We start from the raw sequence: 15737 nt of genomic DNA, 5'->3' as shown, positions 1-15737 counted from the left end.
TCATTATAGTTGAAAACATTTAGGTACAGATAAGAACATGTACTCAAAACCCAAAATTCTGAGGAACTTTCTTTTAGCCAAATGTGCAAAAATTCAGATGTTACGTAAGGAAAACACTAAGCAGTGTTAATATTATGCTTAGAAAGCTAGTTCCTGGCACCAAGTTTTGAGCTTTGATCATGCTTTATACACCAGTCCTATCTGACACGTACAAGGTGTGGAACTGATCATTACTTTCTTCTTCCACTTGAAGGGATATTGGCTCAAGCTGTAGTTTGAGAATCGAAATGTTTTTTTCTTCCTTTTTACAGTGTTGGACACATCACCTACTCATTCTAGATCGCCAGACATGGCATCGACTTGGGTAGTTTTACGCTGGTATCTGCATAGATGGGTATAGCTCCTCTAAAGTCTATTTGCTCATGAAAATTGTATATAACCCCTATATTCACATCTTAAAACGGTTGCCATCGGCTGCTGATAACACTTCTTATATACTAAGATCACGTCTTCGTGCAGTTTGTGCCGTCTCCCTGAGTATTATAATAAGATCATGTCTTCGTGCAGCTTTTTCCCGCAAGTACTTTTATGATTTTTAAAATTGTTTTTGTCACCACCTTAATCTCTAATTTCTCACAGGTTTGATTTTTTTTTATGGTACCTTATACTGCTGGTTGAGGAATAGCAGTCTAACTCAGAAATCTAACCATCAATTTTAGGACGACTAAAAAAAATCAACTTTAGGGGCACCAAGGACAATTTTCCATTGGATTGTTTTTCTTCGGAGGGTAGTTTCAACCAACAGTTTTGTGTCAGACTAGGTTTGATCTGTACAAATATCTGCGAGACTTCACGTTGACATGGCTGGAAAAGTCTATGACCGGAACGGTGCTCTATATGAAAAAACTAAACTACTGCCTCCGGTCCATATTACTTGTCCCAGCTTTAGTACAAATTTGTACTAAAGTTGCGACAAGTATAATATGGATTGGAGGGAGTACTGAACTCTTTGAAATTAACTACCATCAAATCTATTAGATCATCTCTAGTAGATCTCTCAAAAGTTATTTAAGAGAGAAATTTTTGGTTTGAGGGATTAAGTGATATCTAGCAGATCACTCAAATGTGTAGTAGTTCTTAAAGAACAAATATAGGTTTGTATCCCTTAAAAGTTTGCTCTCTAACCTATTTTTACTCTAAGAGAGGGCATTCTCAGGCCAGCTAAAAGCCCAGGGCTGCCGCCCCGAAACCTAGCCCATCCCACCGCAAACCTATTTTCGCAGTCGTCGCTCCCAATTTAAGCTTCTCCTGCTGCCAAATCAGGTCGTCACCGCCTTCCTTGAGCTCAAGGTTGCGGCCGCCGGTCGAGCTCCGTCCCCTCCCGAACCTCGCATCGCCTCCAGTAGATCTCGTGCCGCCTCTCCGACATTGCCACCGCTCCGCACGCTGACCCGACCACCCTCTTTACCCCACCACCACCTTCCCGAGCCGTCCCCGAACCATCTCCCCCGACTACGTCGCCGCCCTAGGTGTTGTTTGTTTGCCACCATAGCTTCAATCCCCTGTGCCGTTTCCCTGAGCTTTGTCGCCATTTTCGCAGCCATCAGCACTGTCATTATCGTCCAAGCACGATGTCTGTTGCCGGCCGTGGGGCAAGTTTGCGGCGGAGATCCGCGACGCCTTCACGAGCCGTGTGTGGCTAGGCACATTTACCACCCTAGAGGAGGCATCATGCGCTTACACTGCCGTCGTGTGTCACTTCTTCGGGCCGCGAGCGAAAATTAATTAACCTCCCCGCCAATGCGGCGGTTGTGGCCGATCACGCCCCTCCTACCATTCGTATCGTCTACCGGGCCGAGGAGAAGGAGCATCGGAATGTCGAGGCGCAATGCACGACCAAGCGCACTGATGCCGACTTGCTGGCCAAGCTCATCGAGGAGGACTCAAACCTCCTAGCCGAGAACCAAGCCTTCTTCGAGTCAGTGGCGGACGAGCGCACAGTCAACCGCTTGACTGTCTCCAAGCCAAGAAGATGTTCAATGAGCTCAGCGATGAGTAGGAGGACAAGGACGAGATGTGTCGTGGAGTCGGACAGCCCCAACCTCAATGAGGCCCGTTACCTCCTTTGACTAAGACTTCTCGGATTACGTTAAGGGCGATGACAAGTAGACCTATGTACTGTGTAGTTTTAGTTATGTTTTATATCGATCATTAACCTAGTTCGATATCGATGTAGTGTCAATGGGCTGTTTAATCGTGCTATATATATTATGATGTTAATGTGCTATGTTGTTGAATTATTCAATGAACTAGTTTAAATTTGCGTTTGAAGTGAGTTTGTGTACAAAGAGTTGTGTTCAATTCTTTGGGGGGATTAAGTTGTAGGGAATCAACTAGATGTAGAAAATATTAAACTGTAAAAATTATATTTTTTTTCTTAAATAAGGGTCACATTTTGGACTTTTAGGACAAGAGATCAACTAGAGATGATGTTAGGTGCAACAAGTCGTGATCTGCCATAGAACCTTGGAGCTCCAGTACTTGGTGGGGCCACAAACAATTGCAAAGAGCTTCTGAAGCACACCGAAGGCTATCTTCACATCTTTCCTAGTCGTTTCTTGACATTGGGCAAAGTGAATGTTTTTGTTATCTTTTGGACGTGGAGTTGTTTAGACTAACTAGATGATACCCCGCGCGTTGCTGCGGGATCTCTTTGTTGGCATTAAAAGTAGCATAAAAAACTTAATAGAACCACAAATAAGCACTATAAATTCCAAGTGAACAATGTAACAACAAAGATAACAGTTTCTCCACAAGTAGTAGACTGGGTCTTGTGGATGTATGGCTAGAGTATAGATATCAACATTCTATCCTATTGTATGACCAATTCTTGATAGTCAACGGGATTTCTGTGAATTGCATTAAAGTAGTGTATCAAAGTATCAAAGCATGAACAATCCCTTGATACTAAGATAGACTTATTCTATGCTTTTGCCCTTTGAATTATGGGAGTTTCTTTTCAATTCCCATTGATTAAGAACAACTTGTTTGGCTTCATAACTTCTCACAATATAAATTCAAGCAAAAGTGGATTTTGTCTAAATCGATTAGCAAGACATGGACCAATGAATGGTGACCTAATAAATAGCAGACTGGGATTAAACATGCTCACAATCATAGCCGCTATGTAGATCAAAAGATTGATAAGATTAGTGACTGTACAATTCTGAAGATATTTTACAAAAGTGAACAGGAAATCACATCTATTGGATCGAGCCTACATCCATTATCGTCCTTCAGGTACAATTGTTATTTTTTCATGGGAAAGTGCAGTAGTTTTCAGAATAGTCTGTTCGGGGATACATTGGTTGGTTGAAAACACATCTAAGAAAACATGCGTTAAATATTGAACTTTCCACAAGTGTGTTTGGAAAATATCAGTTTCTGTCGAAACTCCCATTTTGGATCATAAAGCATAGCCTGCAGCGGTATATATTTGAGATTAATTTAGAAATACCTAATATCATTACTAATCGTAGGTAAATGCACCAAATGTTCGATGGACATGCAACCACAAGTCATGATACAACGATTTCGCAAAAAAAAAAAGTCATGATACAACGGTATACATATTGTAAATAAAAAAAGGCAGCGCTCCAGCTATGCGATAGAACTTATCTATATTTGCAAACGTGGAGAACATACCTCATACTTCCATCGATCATATCTGCAGCTTCGCTTGTGTACAAAGATCTATATGTGCCATAAACATTCATACGATCAAGCAATTAGGAAATCAAAATTTTGCCCAAGCCACGTACAATCAATAGCCATTACATAAGGAACACGTGTAGAAAAAAAATGGTAATAATTTAATTTTTGATGGATCTGTAACAATGACTTGCCTGAAACAACATGCAGATAAGTACAGATCGATAAAAGTGTAGTTATCATGTCTGGATTTGTAACAATGGCTAGCCTGCAAACAACATAAAGAGGAGTACAATTCCATGGAAGTACAGTTATCAAGATGAGCGATGGTACTGGCTCATGTATCATCATAAAAAAGATATAGCATCATTCACCGTGCAGGTTGGGGAAGATGAACGTGCGTCCTGCAGTTTTGAATTCTTCCAAAGCAAAAATCAATTCGAAATTGCAGTCAATTAGGTATGGACGGGAAAAACCAACTGCTTCGTCTGGTACATCCAATCCACTTTGAAGCAAACAATCGGAATCTGGTACATGGGAATCAAACACCGATCCCTTTTTTGTTGGCATGCGCATGAAAATAGGAAACTGCATAAATTTCGGATTTGAGGATGGGATAATCATTACCAACATAGGTTTTGTGGTCAATCTCCCCGTGTACATCGAGCTTCTTGTGGCCGAGCTCGACGGCGAGGGGTCGTGGGTGGATATTCTTCTCGTGACTTGTAGTGCCCTCTCTTGTCAAGGCGCCTTCGCTGTATGTTAGCGCTGTCTCTAGGCATTCCTGTTAAGAGGGGAAGTAGAGGGGGTGGAGAGCGCCGGGGAAGAAGCTGAGAGATGTATGGGTGGGAACTGGGAAGGGAGTAGACGTACTTGAGGAGAAGCATTGGTCGGGACTGGGGAGAGGCGAGGATATATAGATAGATGCTGGTAACACAGGACAGAAGAAAAACCGATGCATTAGACTAGCCACAATGGGTAGTAACATAGAGTAGTAACATCGACATGTTACTAGTCTATGTTACTACCTCTATAGTGGGGAGTAACATATGTGTGGTAACATGGAGCACTTCATTTATTAGGCTATAGACACATCTTGCCTTGATATGTGTGATGTTACTACTACTACTAGTAACTAGCTATGTTATCACTTTCCACTCTTTCTTCATTTATTACTTGCCACATCATCTATTTTATCTAGATATGTGTGATGTTACTACCTATGTTACTCCCATTGTGAGTAGTCGGAGATGGAAACGGAAAGCATGGCATGGGAAGAGACGGTTGCGCTTCTTCTTCCTGAAATAGTATGACTCGTGTTTTCACGTCTGTTGGTGAGCCGAGACTATTGGGCTTCGGTTGGTACTCCCAAGTCTGTATAAATAAAACGCAACTGATTGATGATGTGGCATAACGCTGATGTGGACAGTGTGCATGATGAAAGAATAGGTAGAAGTGGGGAGCAACTTCTTAAGAATGTTAGATGTGGCCCATATGGGGGATGGATGCCATCCGCAAGGTAGTAACCCATCGAGTAGTTGTGCCCATTGACTGAATAGTTGCAAGTAGGAGCATCTCCTATAATAAGCTTAACAATTAGTGGTGATCTCAGCAGCACATTCAGGTCATTGTAGAGTCAGGCAAACCAAAGAATGAATGTCATATCCAAAGATCCTTGGTTGCAACTGCCTTAAGAATGATTGTTGGATTGTTGTAGTGATCTTTGTACTAACCCTTCCACTCTGCAGGACAATTCTTTCAGATCCAGTGCATATAGTCAAGTGATCCAAGCCTCCCTGGCCATCCTCTTGCTCCACTCTCTGTCATTAGCCGTGTCTTCCTCGTTGGGTGCCCTCAAGTACTCCAGTCCAAAAGCATCAATCATTGCTCTACTGAACCTTCGGACAGCCTCCAAGATTGTGTCTTCACCAATGTGGACATAGTCAGTCAATTGCATCGCCGAACACCCATATGCCAAAACTCGAACAGTTGCAGTGCACTTCATCAGAGGGCTTGCATTTATTTCTCCGCATGCATTCCTTTTAAGCTTGAACTAATCTCATACTTCTCAACGACAATGGTGATAAAAAAAACTTGTGTGCATCCGAAAGCACGACAAAAGTACATCTCCGGATAGTTTGGATTTGGATCAAAAGTAGTCTCTCATGATCTAGGCACGACCCTCCGCTCTATCACGGTTGAGTTGTATGCAGCCAAACGGCAGTCCTCTCCTCGGTCGCCGAATATCATCATTGAAAATCAAGCCAAGAACAGTTTCAAAGTCTTCATCGTCTTCTTTCTTTTTTGCTGAAGATGAGTCATCAAAGACCATCTCCCTCAACCTATTCATATTTAATTCAAATGACTCGGTTCAATTCGAGTGTACAAAACAAATCGAAACGGAGGGAAAAAAGTCAAAAAACTCATCTAGGCAAAGCGTCGAACACTTGTGGTGCGGTGGTGGTCAACCGGTCGGTTGGCCTTGTTTAGGACAAACCAGCGGGCAGCGACGCATGGGAATGCCCTGTAATGATGCACAAGCAAAGGTCAGATGCGATGGCCACCAAAGAGGAAGAATATCTGAGAGCAATCCAACGAATCGGTTATGGCAACGGCCACGAACGGGCTCCGGGTCAGGCAGAAGGGTGGCAAGGGCCGAGGGAGGCAACAAGGTAGCGGCGGGGCCGGCGAACGGTCGCCGGGAGGTGCGCCGGCGAAGAGGCAGTGGGGGGGGGAGGAGCTGCGAGAGAGGCGGATTTTTTTCCTCCAAGCGGTAGCGGTCGAGTATATTTAGGCGCCAAATAGGAGGCGGAGTAAAAATTATTCTCCTCTGTTTGGTTTAGGGGATCGGCTAGGTGCCGGTTAGGAGTAAAACCGAAATTTTACTCCTCTAACGCTAGATAGGGGATCAGATAGAGGTGGCCTTAGATGATTCAGACTCCGGACTCATATGTTGGGTTAGCCGACTCGTACGTAGCACTCTTCCCGTAAAGAAATATAAGAATGTTCATATCACTGTTAATGATCTAAATACTTTTATACTTCTTTACAAAGGGAGTACATACTCACAATCCAATCGCAGGGCCGGCCCGGGGGTACCAAACGTCCCTATCGGTATTGGTGATCCATCTCTTCATTAAAATGGCCAGCACTAAGCACGGGACGACCGATCCAAATTTCGGTCGGTCGCCCACGCAGCTGCGCGATAGACGCCTCCATGACCACTCGATTAAGTCGATGGGCCCTCGCACGAGTCCCTTTCTTTTTCTCACGTGACAGCTTTGGTAGTGCCTCATTGCCCCCTTTAGCCGCTCAGGGCGCGGCTTGCCGTCGCCGCTCGCTGGCTCTAAGATTGCAGCGCTGGTACCCCCCGTGTGGTTCCGCTCTATGCAGAAAATTGTGCCAACGGTTCCAGCAAATCGACCCACAAGTTGCAGCACCTCGGTCGCGCCGTTGTAGCAGGCGGTTGTGCTGGTTCTAGCATGCCGTCGCCGATATTCCAGCACAAGGAAATGTCGTCAGCAGCACCAGCTCGTGCCGGTTGCAGCATCCTTGATGTCGCCGCAGACCCATTGTAGCTCCCAGCATCACTAGTCTCAGTACCGCCCCTGTCGGTTGCAGCACAGTGGCCAGCCCCAGCTTCCACCATTCCCCGGCTGAAGCTTTTTTGGTGTTGCTTGTAGCATTTCCCCGTAGCTGGTCCCAGCATTTCCCGTGGCCAAAATTTCCGCCATCTCTCAAATTGCAGCTTCCGCCGTCTCCAATGCAACAAAAAAACTTGCTGGTCCCAGCAAAAGAAAATGAAGGTTCTAGCAAAAAATCCTTCGCCATCGCCGGTTGCAGCTAAAACTCTTGTCGGTCCTAGCAAAAACTGTCGCGGGTTGTAACTCTGTGTTATGCCGGTTGTAGCACATCAACTTCGTCTGCCGGTGCCACATAGCGCTACGCTCCCAGTCTTCTGCAGTTGCCCCGTTTTGCAGCACCGGTGGTCATCGTTCGCAGCTCCCAGTCTTCTGGTTGCATAGTTGTTGCACGATCATGTAGAAATTACTAGATCATGATGGCGCGCGTTGCTGCGGCCGTCTATTTTGTCACTAAAATAATAGTGATTGATGTAAATATATGATTGGATTAAAGTTAGTAACAAAACCAAGTTGTATGGTATTTAACGACAGAAGAAAACTGAAGATTAGAAGATAAAGCACCGGTAATTGTGCTTAGCAGACTGCAGCTATAAAATCAGTTACCCAATTCATGCATTGTCTATTCTGACAACACAACAACAAATCTACAATCCAACTCAAATAAAATACAATAAATATACAAATATATGAGAAATCCCATAAGGTACAGTATTCCTTGGATAGATGCACGTTTAGCATGGTCCATGGTAAACTGCAACATGCCATTGATAGCAAATAGCCAAAAAAACACTGTGCTACTTTTCTCAATTATTATGTGCCAGCCTTAGAACCACTGAAACCAAAGCATAAATAGGAGAGAAAGCACACCAAGTGTAGATCAACATGGTATGGTATTGGAATCCAAATGGTTTATTATCTCTAGTGACATTAACTACCTTCCTGTAGAACACAATGATGAAGTTGTCAGTATTATTTTACAGAAAAATGTAATGCAAATAGAATGTGTACAAATGGGAAAACTCTGGTCTGTGCAAGTCGCGGCAAACATGGTTCACCTTATAATTGTTATTATAACAGATAGTTATGTATGGAATGCAATGCCATGTTAAGCTAAAGAAAATAATGTGGACAATTATAGAATTGTATAGATAACGTAATCAAACATATATGTAAGAAGCATGATCCAAATAGTACAATGTATTGGTTATCTTTTTGGCTTCAATAGAATTTAATAGAGAGGCAAAAAGTTAAGCATGATCCAAATAGGAAAAAAAGAAGTCTCTTACTCAATGATATATTATGTCATGCCTCTCTTTACTTTCAATCAACTAAATTTCAGCTTCAAGACTACATAATTTTTTTTATCCACAAAAGTTAAGCAGATAGAAAAGCTGAGCTGACCTCCAACCATGCAGCGAACTCCTAATGTAGTTGTTCACGTCTGGTACCAAGCAGCAGTAGTGCAAGACATCTCCTTTTAGAACACTTCCTCGGATAATTATAGTTGTGACTACAACTTTACAGAAGTATTTTTTTGCCTGAACCAAGCCCAACCAAGATAGTTCAGAACTCTATAATATAATTACATGGTCCCAAGTGATGGAACGTACCACTCCATTCTATTTTCATCTAGAAAGGCATGACATAATATATAACTACACTCCAGAATCTGCGAACATGAGAATTTAATAGAGAGGCAACGCACCACAAGGACATACCAAAAGGCAGACTCTGACACTGAAATTCGATGCATTTGCCATACAAAATACGAACTGTCAAGTTCATCAGTAGACCAATTGTTTTCACTCCATTCTCCAGTTCATGGGTAATATCACAATATCATGGCCGTAATCGAAATCAAGAACGGACTGGCGACCTAGCAATGTCGCGCAATAGAGCAGTCAGTTCCATCTAGAGCAATCACACTGCAGTAGAGCGGTCAGTTCCACCTAGAGCAATCAGACCATAAAATATGAAATTGCGTCGCAAGATAATTAACTTGAGGCATAATAGTGCACGAGCACTAATCTGTTTGTTAGCCATTGGAGCTTCATAGAATCTACTGGAAGGTAGAAAACAACCCAGAAGAAGCAGCAGACCAAGTAATATGGAGCTCGAATTTGTCCTCCTAGAACACAGGGATTTATTTCAAATTATGTTAGCATAAAGCACAATTGCTGGAAAAACATAATTACATGTTTGAGTACATGTGCTTAATATGAAGCATTTGAAGATTGAAAATTGAGGATATAGAAGGCACTACATGTCAGTCTTGCTCCTGCGACTAAACGTGACATAGAATGCATAAGAAACGGATGCTTGTGCTATGAAAGATTCAAAAGTAACACTAAATAGGAAAAATAATTAAACATAAAAGGGCAAGTAATACTGTACAATTCTGATCAATACTGAAAATTAATTTATAAGTGTGATTATTGTGGTTTCTGGAGAGGTAGTAGAGCGTGATGGCAAAGGGCCTAAAGGGCAGGAGCACGTCGATCTTAGCCCTGAAGATGATGATGTGACTGCTTTTGCTCGTGAGCACAATCCACCGCTTGATCTTGGGCAATAGTGACTCACCGACCCCACGAGTGAGTCGATATGCATGAACCGGAGTGCCCACATTTTCATGGCCGAAGGAGCGGTGCCAGCCACCATCTCTTCCTCCACCTCCTTGAGCCCTCGCTCAGACTACTTCTCCTCCACCTCCACCATCTGCACAAATCCAAACCAATCTGAGTCAAGATGCGACACTTATTTGTGCAATCCGCGATGAAACATCAATCCCACCTCTAGGGCGAGACGAACAAATCACGGACTATGACCTTGCTGGCGATCTGGTGACAAAGAACAAGATGAATAAAAAATCCTTGCAGAATTTGGTGGCCATGGGAGAAGGACGAGGAGCCACGGGAGGGTAAGAGAGGATGCCCTGCGAGAGGGGAAGAGAAGAGTTTCTTCTCAGTTTGGTTTAGAGGCAAGGAAAGGGGAGATGGAGGTGGCGGTATCACTCCCCTGCATCAGATGATGGTGAGGCCGAGGGCGGCGAGACGACGTCGCTGGGAGGGTTGCAGCAGGGAGTCGAGGTTGAAGAAGATGCAGTCAAGGGTCGCAGGAGAATCGAAGATTCGCAGTGGAGTTAGATCGGTACCGAAATGAATCTAGCGCGGAAAGACGACGGCGAGAGGAGCTGCGAGACGGAGAACATGGTGGCGGCGGCGTCACCTAGGTCTCGTCAGCCGCCACACGATGGAGAAGAAAGGACGGTGGTGTATTTTTTTTCAAGGATGCACAAGCGGAAACTCGTACAAGCCCATTAGGCCCAATTTTATACCAGACACCCAAAATTGTCACCAGAATAGCGGCCCAGCAAGGAAACCTCTCAATTGTAGCGAACGTAGCCAGCCAAAGCGGGATTAAGAGGAAATCCAATAGCAAAAAATGCATCAAACGGATGATCTGACGGTTGAAAACGCTAATGGCCTGAGAGGCAGGAAAAATGCTCAGTTATAATGTATCTAAATAGGATGGTTGAATATTTTTGTTCTATTGTGTTTTCTTTTTGCAAAACTGTGTTCTATTGTGTTGACCCTCATGAGGGATTATATAGAGTATACGAGAGACGGATTGGCTTGGAGTACAAGGCAAATTGTTTAAACCTATTTTTATCTCTAATATATATATTTATTTCTAACTCTCAAATATTATATCTCTAACAGGCCACGCGGGGGACATGTGGCGTGGCGAGTCGAATGATAAGATAGATGTAAGCAGAACGAGAGAGATGGAGAATCATGGGACGATGGGAGACGCACGATCTGTTTTTGTGATCTAACGTGCCGTCCGCGTATGCACAACTAGTAACTATAAATACTCCCCTTAGTAGGTCCAAGAAAAGGAACGGCGTAACCCTGCATCGATCTCTTCGCTGCGTGGCCACCATGTCTTCCTCCGCCGTCCGGCCGTGTTTCCTTTGCCTCCACGCTCCCGCTTCGTCCTCCGGCCTCCTCCCGACCAGCCGTCGGCATCGCAGCAGCGCCCTGCCGCCGGCACATGGGCGTAACAACCGGAAGCCCGTCGGCCACGCGATCGTCTGCAGCCAGGCCGGCGCCGGCGATGGTCACGCCATGACGATCAAAATCAACCCCCGGGGTCGAGCGGAGAAGGATTATGTGAGACACTTGACCTGATCTTCCTCTGCTTTTTAACTAAGTACTTGATCTCCCAGCGACACACAATTTAACCCCTGTTGGAGTTGTTGCCTACGGGGGTGGATTTGTTTGAACTTTTCACTCCAGATTGATGTTGTGATCAGGAGCTTGTATCATGGTAGCACCTAAAGCTTGGTACTCCACATATATTTTCCCGTTGTGATCAACTGAATATACTCTCTTTTTTACGTATGCGTTCCAATATCAGAATTTTAAGCCTTTTCTGGTCATCCATTGATGCATCTAAATATTAATGTACTCGTTGTGTCATCATCCCATTGGGTATTGGCTGTTCAGAGACAAATGTTCCCCGACACAGTTAATTCTACAGAAACAATATGCATGATCCCTAAGTCCAAACCAAATAAATTTGTTTAAAAAAATCCTATTGCTACTATTGTTTCAATTCCGTCTGGCTGTTTAAAAAATTATTCCAGATATATCGAAGTATTTTCAGCAGGGGCAACAGTAAGTATTTTTTTCTTGGTTCATCCTATTTTTCCATATTTGTTTGTCATTATTTATTTCCCGTTGAATCATTCTCTCCCTGAATGGAAAATTCGAGGGCATTATATTTGCAAGCTTAAGCTGAAGTTCACAACTGTACTAGACAACATATGAGATGTACTTACTAGTAGATAAAACAAAGTACTCCCTCCGTTCCAAAATAGATGACCCAACTTTGTATTGAAGTTAGTACAAAGTTGGGTCATCTATTTTGGAACGGAGGGAGTAAGACCGAACATTGAAGGATTCCAGAAATAATGGACTGAAATTATTAAATATACAGTACTTTACTTTATAATTAATAAAATATCTTGCTTAGCGTCTTGGTCATATAGTCTTATATCTGAAGTCCCTTTTTTCTTCTAAAAGGAGTTCCGTGAAGAAGGAGACAGAATTGAGGAGTACTTCAGGAAGTTTTCTAATGCCGGCACATTGGTAACCCTTGTCCCTAACAGTATATAATCATTTATATATATGAGTATGTACTCCCACACCGCATATACTAGTTGGACGAGTCGGTTATACCTTATTAGCAATTTCTAATACACTTTGTTAGAAACGACCAGATACCGTGAAGTGAGTTCTGTACAAAAATTATTTCGAGTCCTATATAGGAAAAATAATCCTACTACCGCATGTCTCTAAACCCATGTCAGGTAGTATATATATAGTATTTTATCATTTAAAGTATTTTCAGGACCGTTTTTTATGTAACTTTGAAGCAAACTACATGAAAAAAATTGTGAGCCCATAGTTTGAGGAATATTTTGAAATACCTTCATAATTGTAGATAGGAAAATATATATTTTTAAATGTACATACTAGCAACAAAACGTAGTATATATAGTACCTAAGCAGCCTGATAATACATACTCTTCGTCTAGTGTCGAAATGGCCTGATCTTTCTTTTCTTTTTTTGCGGTGAGCAGCACATGGGGTTAGCAACAATATTTCGAGGTTATATTTGCAGGATCGCTAAAAATTCTGTGAGGCTGGCTTCTATTGTCATGGTAAACTAATTGTTTCTGGTATCAACACCAGCTGCGTACTCGCATTGATTTCTAACACATTCTCTGCTAAACACGGTGACAATATCTTCTACTTTTCTCTCTGATATGATTACAGGGTAAGCCAGGCATAATTTCTGAAGATGCACGTCTCACCACACTGATGACTCCAAGAAAGGGAGAAAAGATGGTAACACAATAGTACTGTTTTTGTATTCCATGAAAAATTGATGTGGTATATACACTATGGAGCACTAACTAGTTGATTGAACTCACTCGGTACTAAAACATACCATATAGGCTCTTGGGGTGTACGTGCGCAACTTTGTCAGTACAGCCGAGGATGCGTACAATGATAAGGTCACTGAGGAAACTATTGTTACCTTTCTTGGTGCTCTTCAAGGTGTGGCAGCAATGAGCTACTTCATGGCCCAAGACACCCTTGCAAATATTGGTGATGATGAAGCTAGTTCACTGGACTGCGGTCCAGATTCTGTTTTCAATAGACCTTGGCTGGAGTACATGAGGAAAACAGACAATCTGAGACGTGAATTCAAGACGGCTCCGCCACAAGACCCGGACGGGGTAGGGTGAACTTCCGTTCGTTTGGCCGATTTCCTCTACTTTCTTTGCTGTCGTACTGACATTTTTGCATGGTCGCCGTGCAGATTGTGATGAATACGGTGACTGAAGCAATGAAACTCACGGAGTCCTTTGTTAGATTGATGACTGTTCGTCGCAGAACTGCGCTACTAGGCCTTATCCCAAGTAAATATTATCTTCATGTATTTTGAGTCGTCACCATCTTTTCTGTTGATGTTAATCTTTGCCTCCCCTTGCATGGCGGCAGCTGTCACCACAGGCTCGGCGGCAGCAGTTTGATGGCAAACCATATCTATGCTTCAGAAAGAGAGTCACAAGTTCCTTGGAAGATTAATTGCAAGTCTGAATCGGATCAAGTCCACTTTAGTTTACCCATATGCAATACATGCAACTTTGTATAATATTAATACAGTTTTCATGCGACAGTTCAGGTATACAATATATGGAAGACAGACTAGAGATCTCACAGTTAATCCAAATTCCAAATATATATAACATCATCAAGTTAGATGTATACTTCTGTTTAAACTCCTTCTTGCTCTCCTACACCTTGATATCTTCTTTATCCCATCAGCATTGTAGCCGACCTAGGAAGCGTGCCCGCCGTGTCACCATCGGTTCATTGATGCCCTCTATAGGCTAAACCCTTGGTGCTTTTGGACGGTGGTGGTCAACAGGCTTCATCCGGTCGTAGATGAACAACTTGTGCATGTGCTTACGTAAATCTGGCGCAGCGGCGCACGAGATAGAGGTGGATGGTGGTATTACGAGTTTACATCGAGATTCTATTGTATTTGGAGGGAAGGTGTTTGCTCGAAGTTCTGTTGCGAGGATGATAGCCCCAGGTTTGACCTGTGGTTGGATTAGTTAACATTGGTGTGCGAGTGACGATTCATTCCTAGAGGTGTTGTCTTTTGATACTTGCTCCATTCATTAGGTCACATATCGCTCGACTCATGGATTATGGTCCACCATTATAAGGTTTGTGCTAGGATTATTGAGATGGTGGCGTGAGACTGATTCTACATTGATGGCCCTGGGTTTTTTCAAATCGATTTATTCATTGTCAATGTCTGACATTACTTTCGATAATAAATAGTAATAGTATATAACTTATATGAACCAATCGATATGGATGCTAAGGGGTTATCCTCGTTGGAAATAATAAGCCCCACCTAGTGAGAGCCGTAGAAACAAAATAGGTTAGGAGAGTTGGGGGACTCCGGTGGGTGTGGAAAGAGGGATGAACAATGAAACAGCTAATTAAATGAGGGAATGCTCTCCCTTGATGATTGCCACTATTAACGAGTGTCATCGCTGACTGGCTAGCCAATCAATGATGGCTATGTAGAGATGGCCGAAATGTTGAACAATGCAGGGAAATATCTTGTGCACCAGAGCTTGTAGTGCTACCGGTGCACTGAACTCATATTGCGCTTTTAAAATGTTCAAAAAAATCTGAAATTTTTTTAGCACATTCACAAAATTTCAAGTCAAAATTTGAAAGATAACTCGAAAAACAAAAATCACAAATTCAACACTGAATACTACATAACATAGGTTGGGCTTTAGATTTGGCCCATTATCACACAAATGTCAAATTTGTCATTTTTGTATCTTAAAAAATGTTTCAAATTTTGATACAAATTTTGTGACATCATACATTGATCTTGTGTTAATGTGCTATATGTTTTTAGATTTTTTAGAATGTTCGATGGCATCCGGTGCACCGGTAGCATCATAAGTGCGGGTGCAAAGGATACATTCCTTGAACAATGCAGCCCTAGCTACACCATACACCCATACACAAAGCACATATATGTAGTCACATTCACACATATGTGGAGTATTGCATATCACTAGCAAAACGGCCCATGCGTTGCAATGGGACAAACAAAATCATAATCTCCAATGGTCATGATCACATTTTGCTGAATCGCCGAGATACACTATCACTCCCATTTTCATGAAATCGTGAACAATTTTTGAAAAATCATGAACATGGTTTTAAAATTGTGAACATATCTGAAATTGTAAACATTTTTCAAATTCGT

The 15737-nt window shown here is 42.7% G+C and overlaps 1 protein-coding gene and 1 long non-coding RNA gene across 5 annotated transcripts; one reads left to right on the top strand and one right to left on the bottom strand.

Annotated features, from left to right (window-relative positions):
- Positions 1-7937: 7937 nt before the first annotated feature.
- LOC120969568 (uncharacterized) lies at positions 7938-11101 on the bottom strand. 4 transcript variants are annotated; one of them, XR_005763943.3, is made up of 5 exons: positions 10146-11101; positions 9936-10070; positions 9074-9483; positions 8757-8893; positions 7938-8294 (listed from the first exon to the last, which is right to left on the bottom strand). It is a non-coding gene; the product is annotated as an uncharacterized lncRNA (long non-coding RNA). The 4 variants fall into 4 exon arrangements; XR_005763928.3 differs by having other exon boundaries at positions 9074-9231; positions 9355-10070; positions 10146-11098; XR_005763912.3 differs by having other exon boundaries at positions 9061-10070.
- A 161-nt stretch (positions 11102-11262) lies between these two features.
- On the top strand, positions 11263-15207 carry LOC109755684 (uncharacterized). The gene is made up of 7 exons (XM_040393718.2): positions 11263-11527; positions 12443-12508; positions 13003-13083; positions 13199-13270; positions 13381-13665; positions 13749-13848; positions 13931-15207. Exons 1-7 carry the CDS (start codon positions 11297-11299, stop codon positions 13960-13962), a joined length of 867 nt encoding a protein of 288 aa, XP_040249652.1. The 5' UTR covers positions 11263-11296; the 3' UTR covers positions 13963-15207.
- The last annotated feature ends 530 nt before the right edge of the window (positions 15208-15737 follow it).

The sequence above is a fragment of the Aegilops tauschii genome, chromosome 1, assembly GCF_002575655.3.
Source record: "Aegilops tauschii subsp. strangulata cultivar AL8/78 chromosome 1, Aet v6.0, whole genome shotgun sequence".
NCBI lineage: Eukaryota > Viridiplantae > Streptophyta > Magnoliopsida > Poales > Poaceae > Aegilops > Aegilops tauschii.
This window is presented reverse-complemented; position numbering and strand designations above follow the sequence as displayed.

Coding starts and splice junctions, on each gene's coding strand:
- LOC109755684 (XM_040393718.2), top strand. CDS start 11,297: ATGTCTTCCTCCGCCGTCCGGCCGTGTTTCCTTTGCCTCCACGCTCCC. Junction 12,509..13,002: donor TTTCTAATGCCGGCACATTG/GTAACCCTTGTC, acceptor TGCGGTGAGCAG/CACATGGGGTTAGCAACAAT. Junction 13,849..13,930: donor GCTACTAGGCCTTATCCCAA/GTAAATATTATC, acceptor GCATGGCGGCAG/CTGTCACCACAGGCTCGGCG.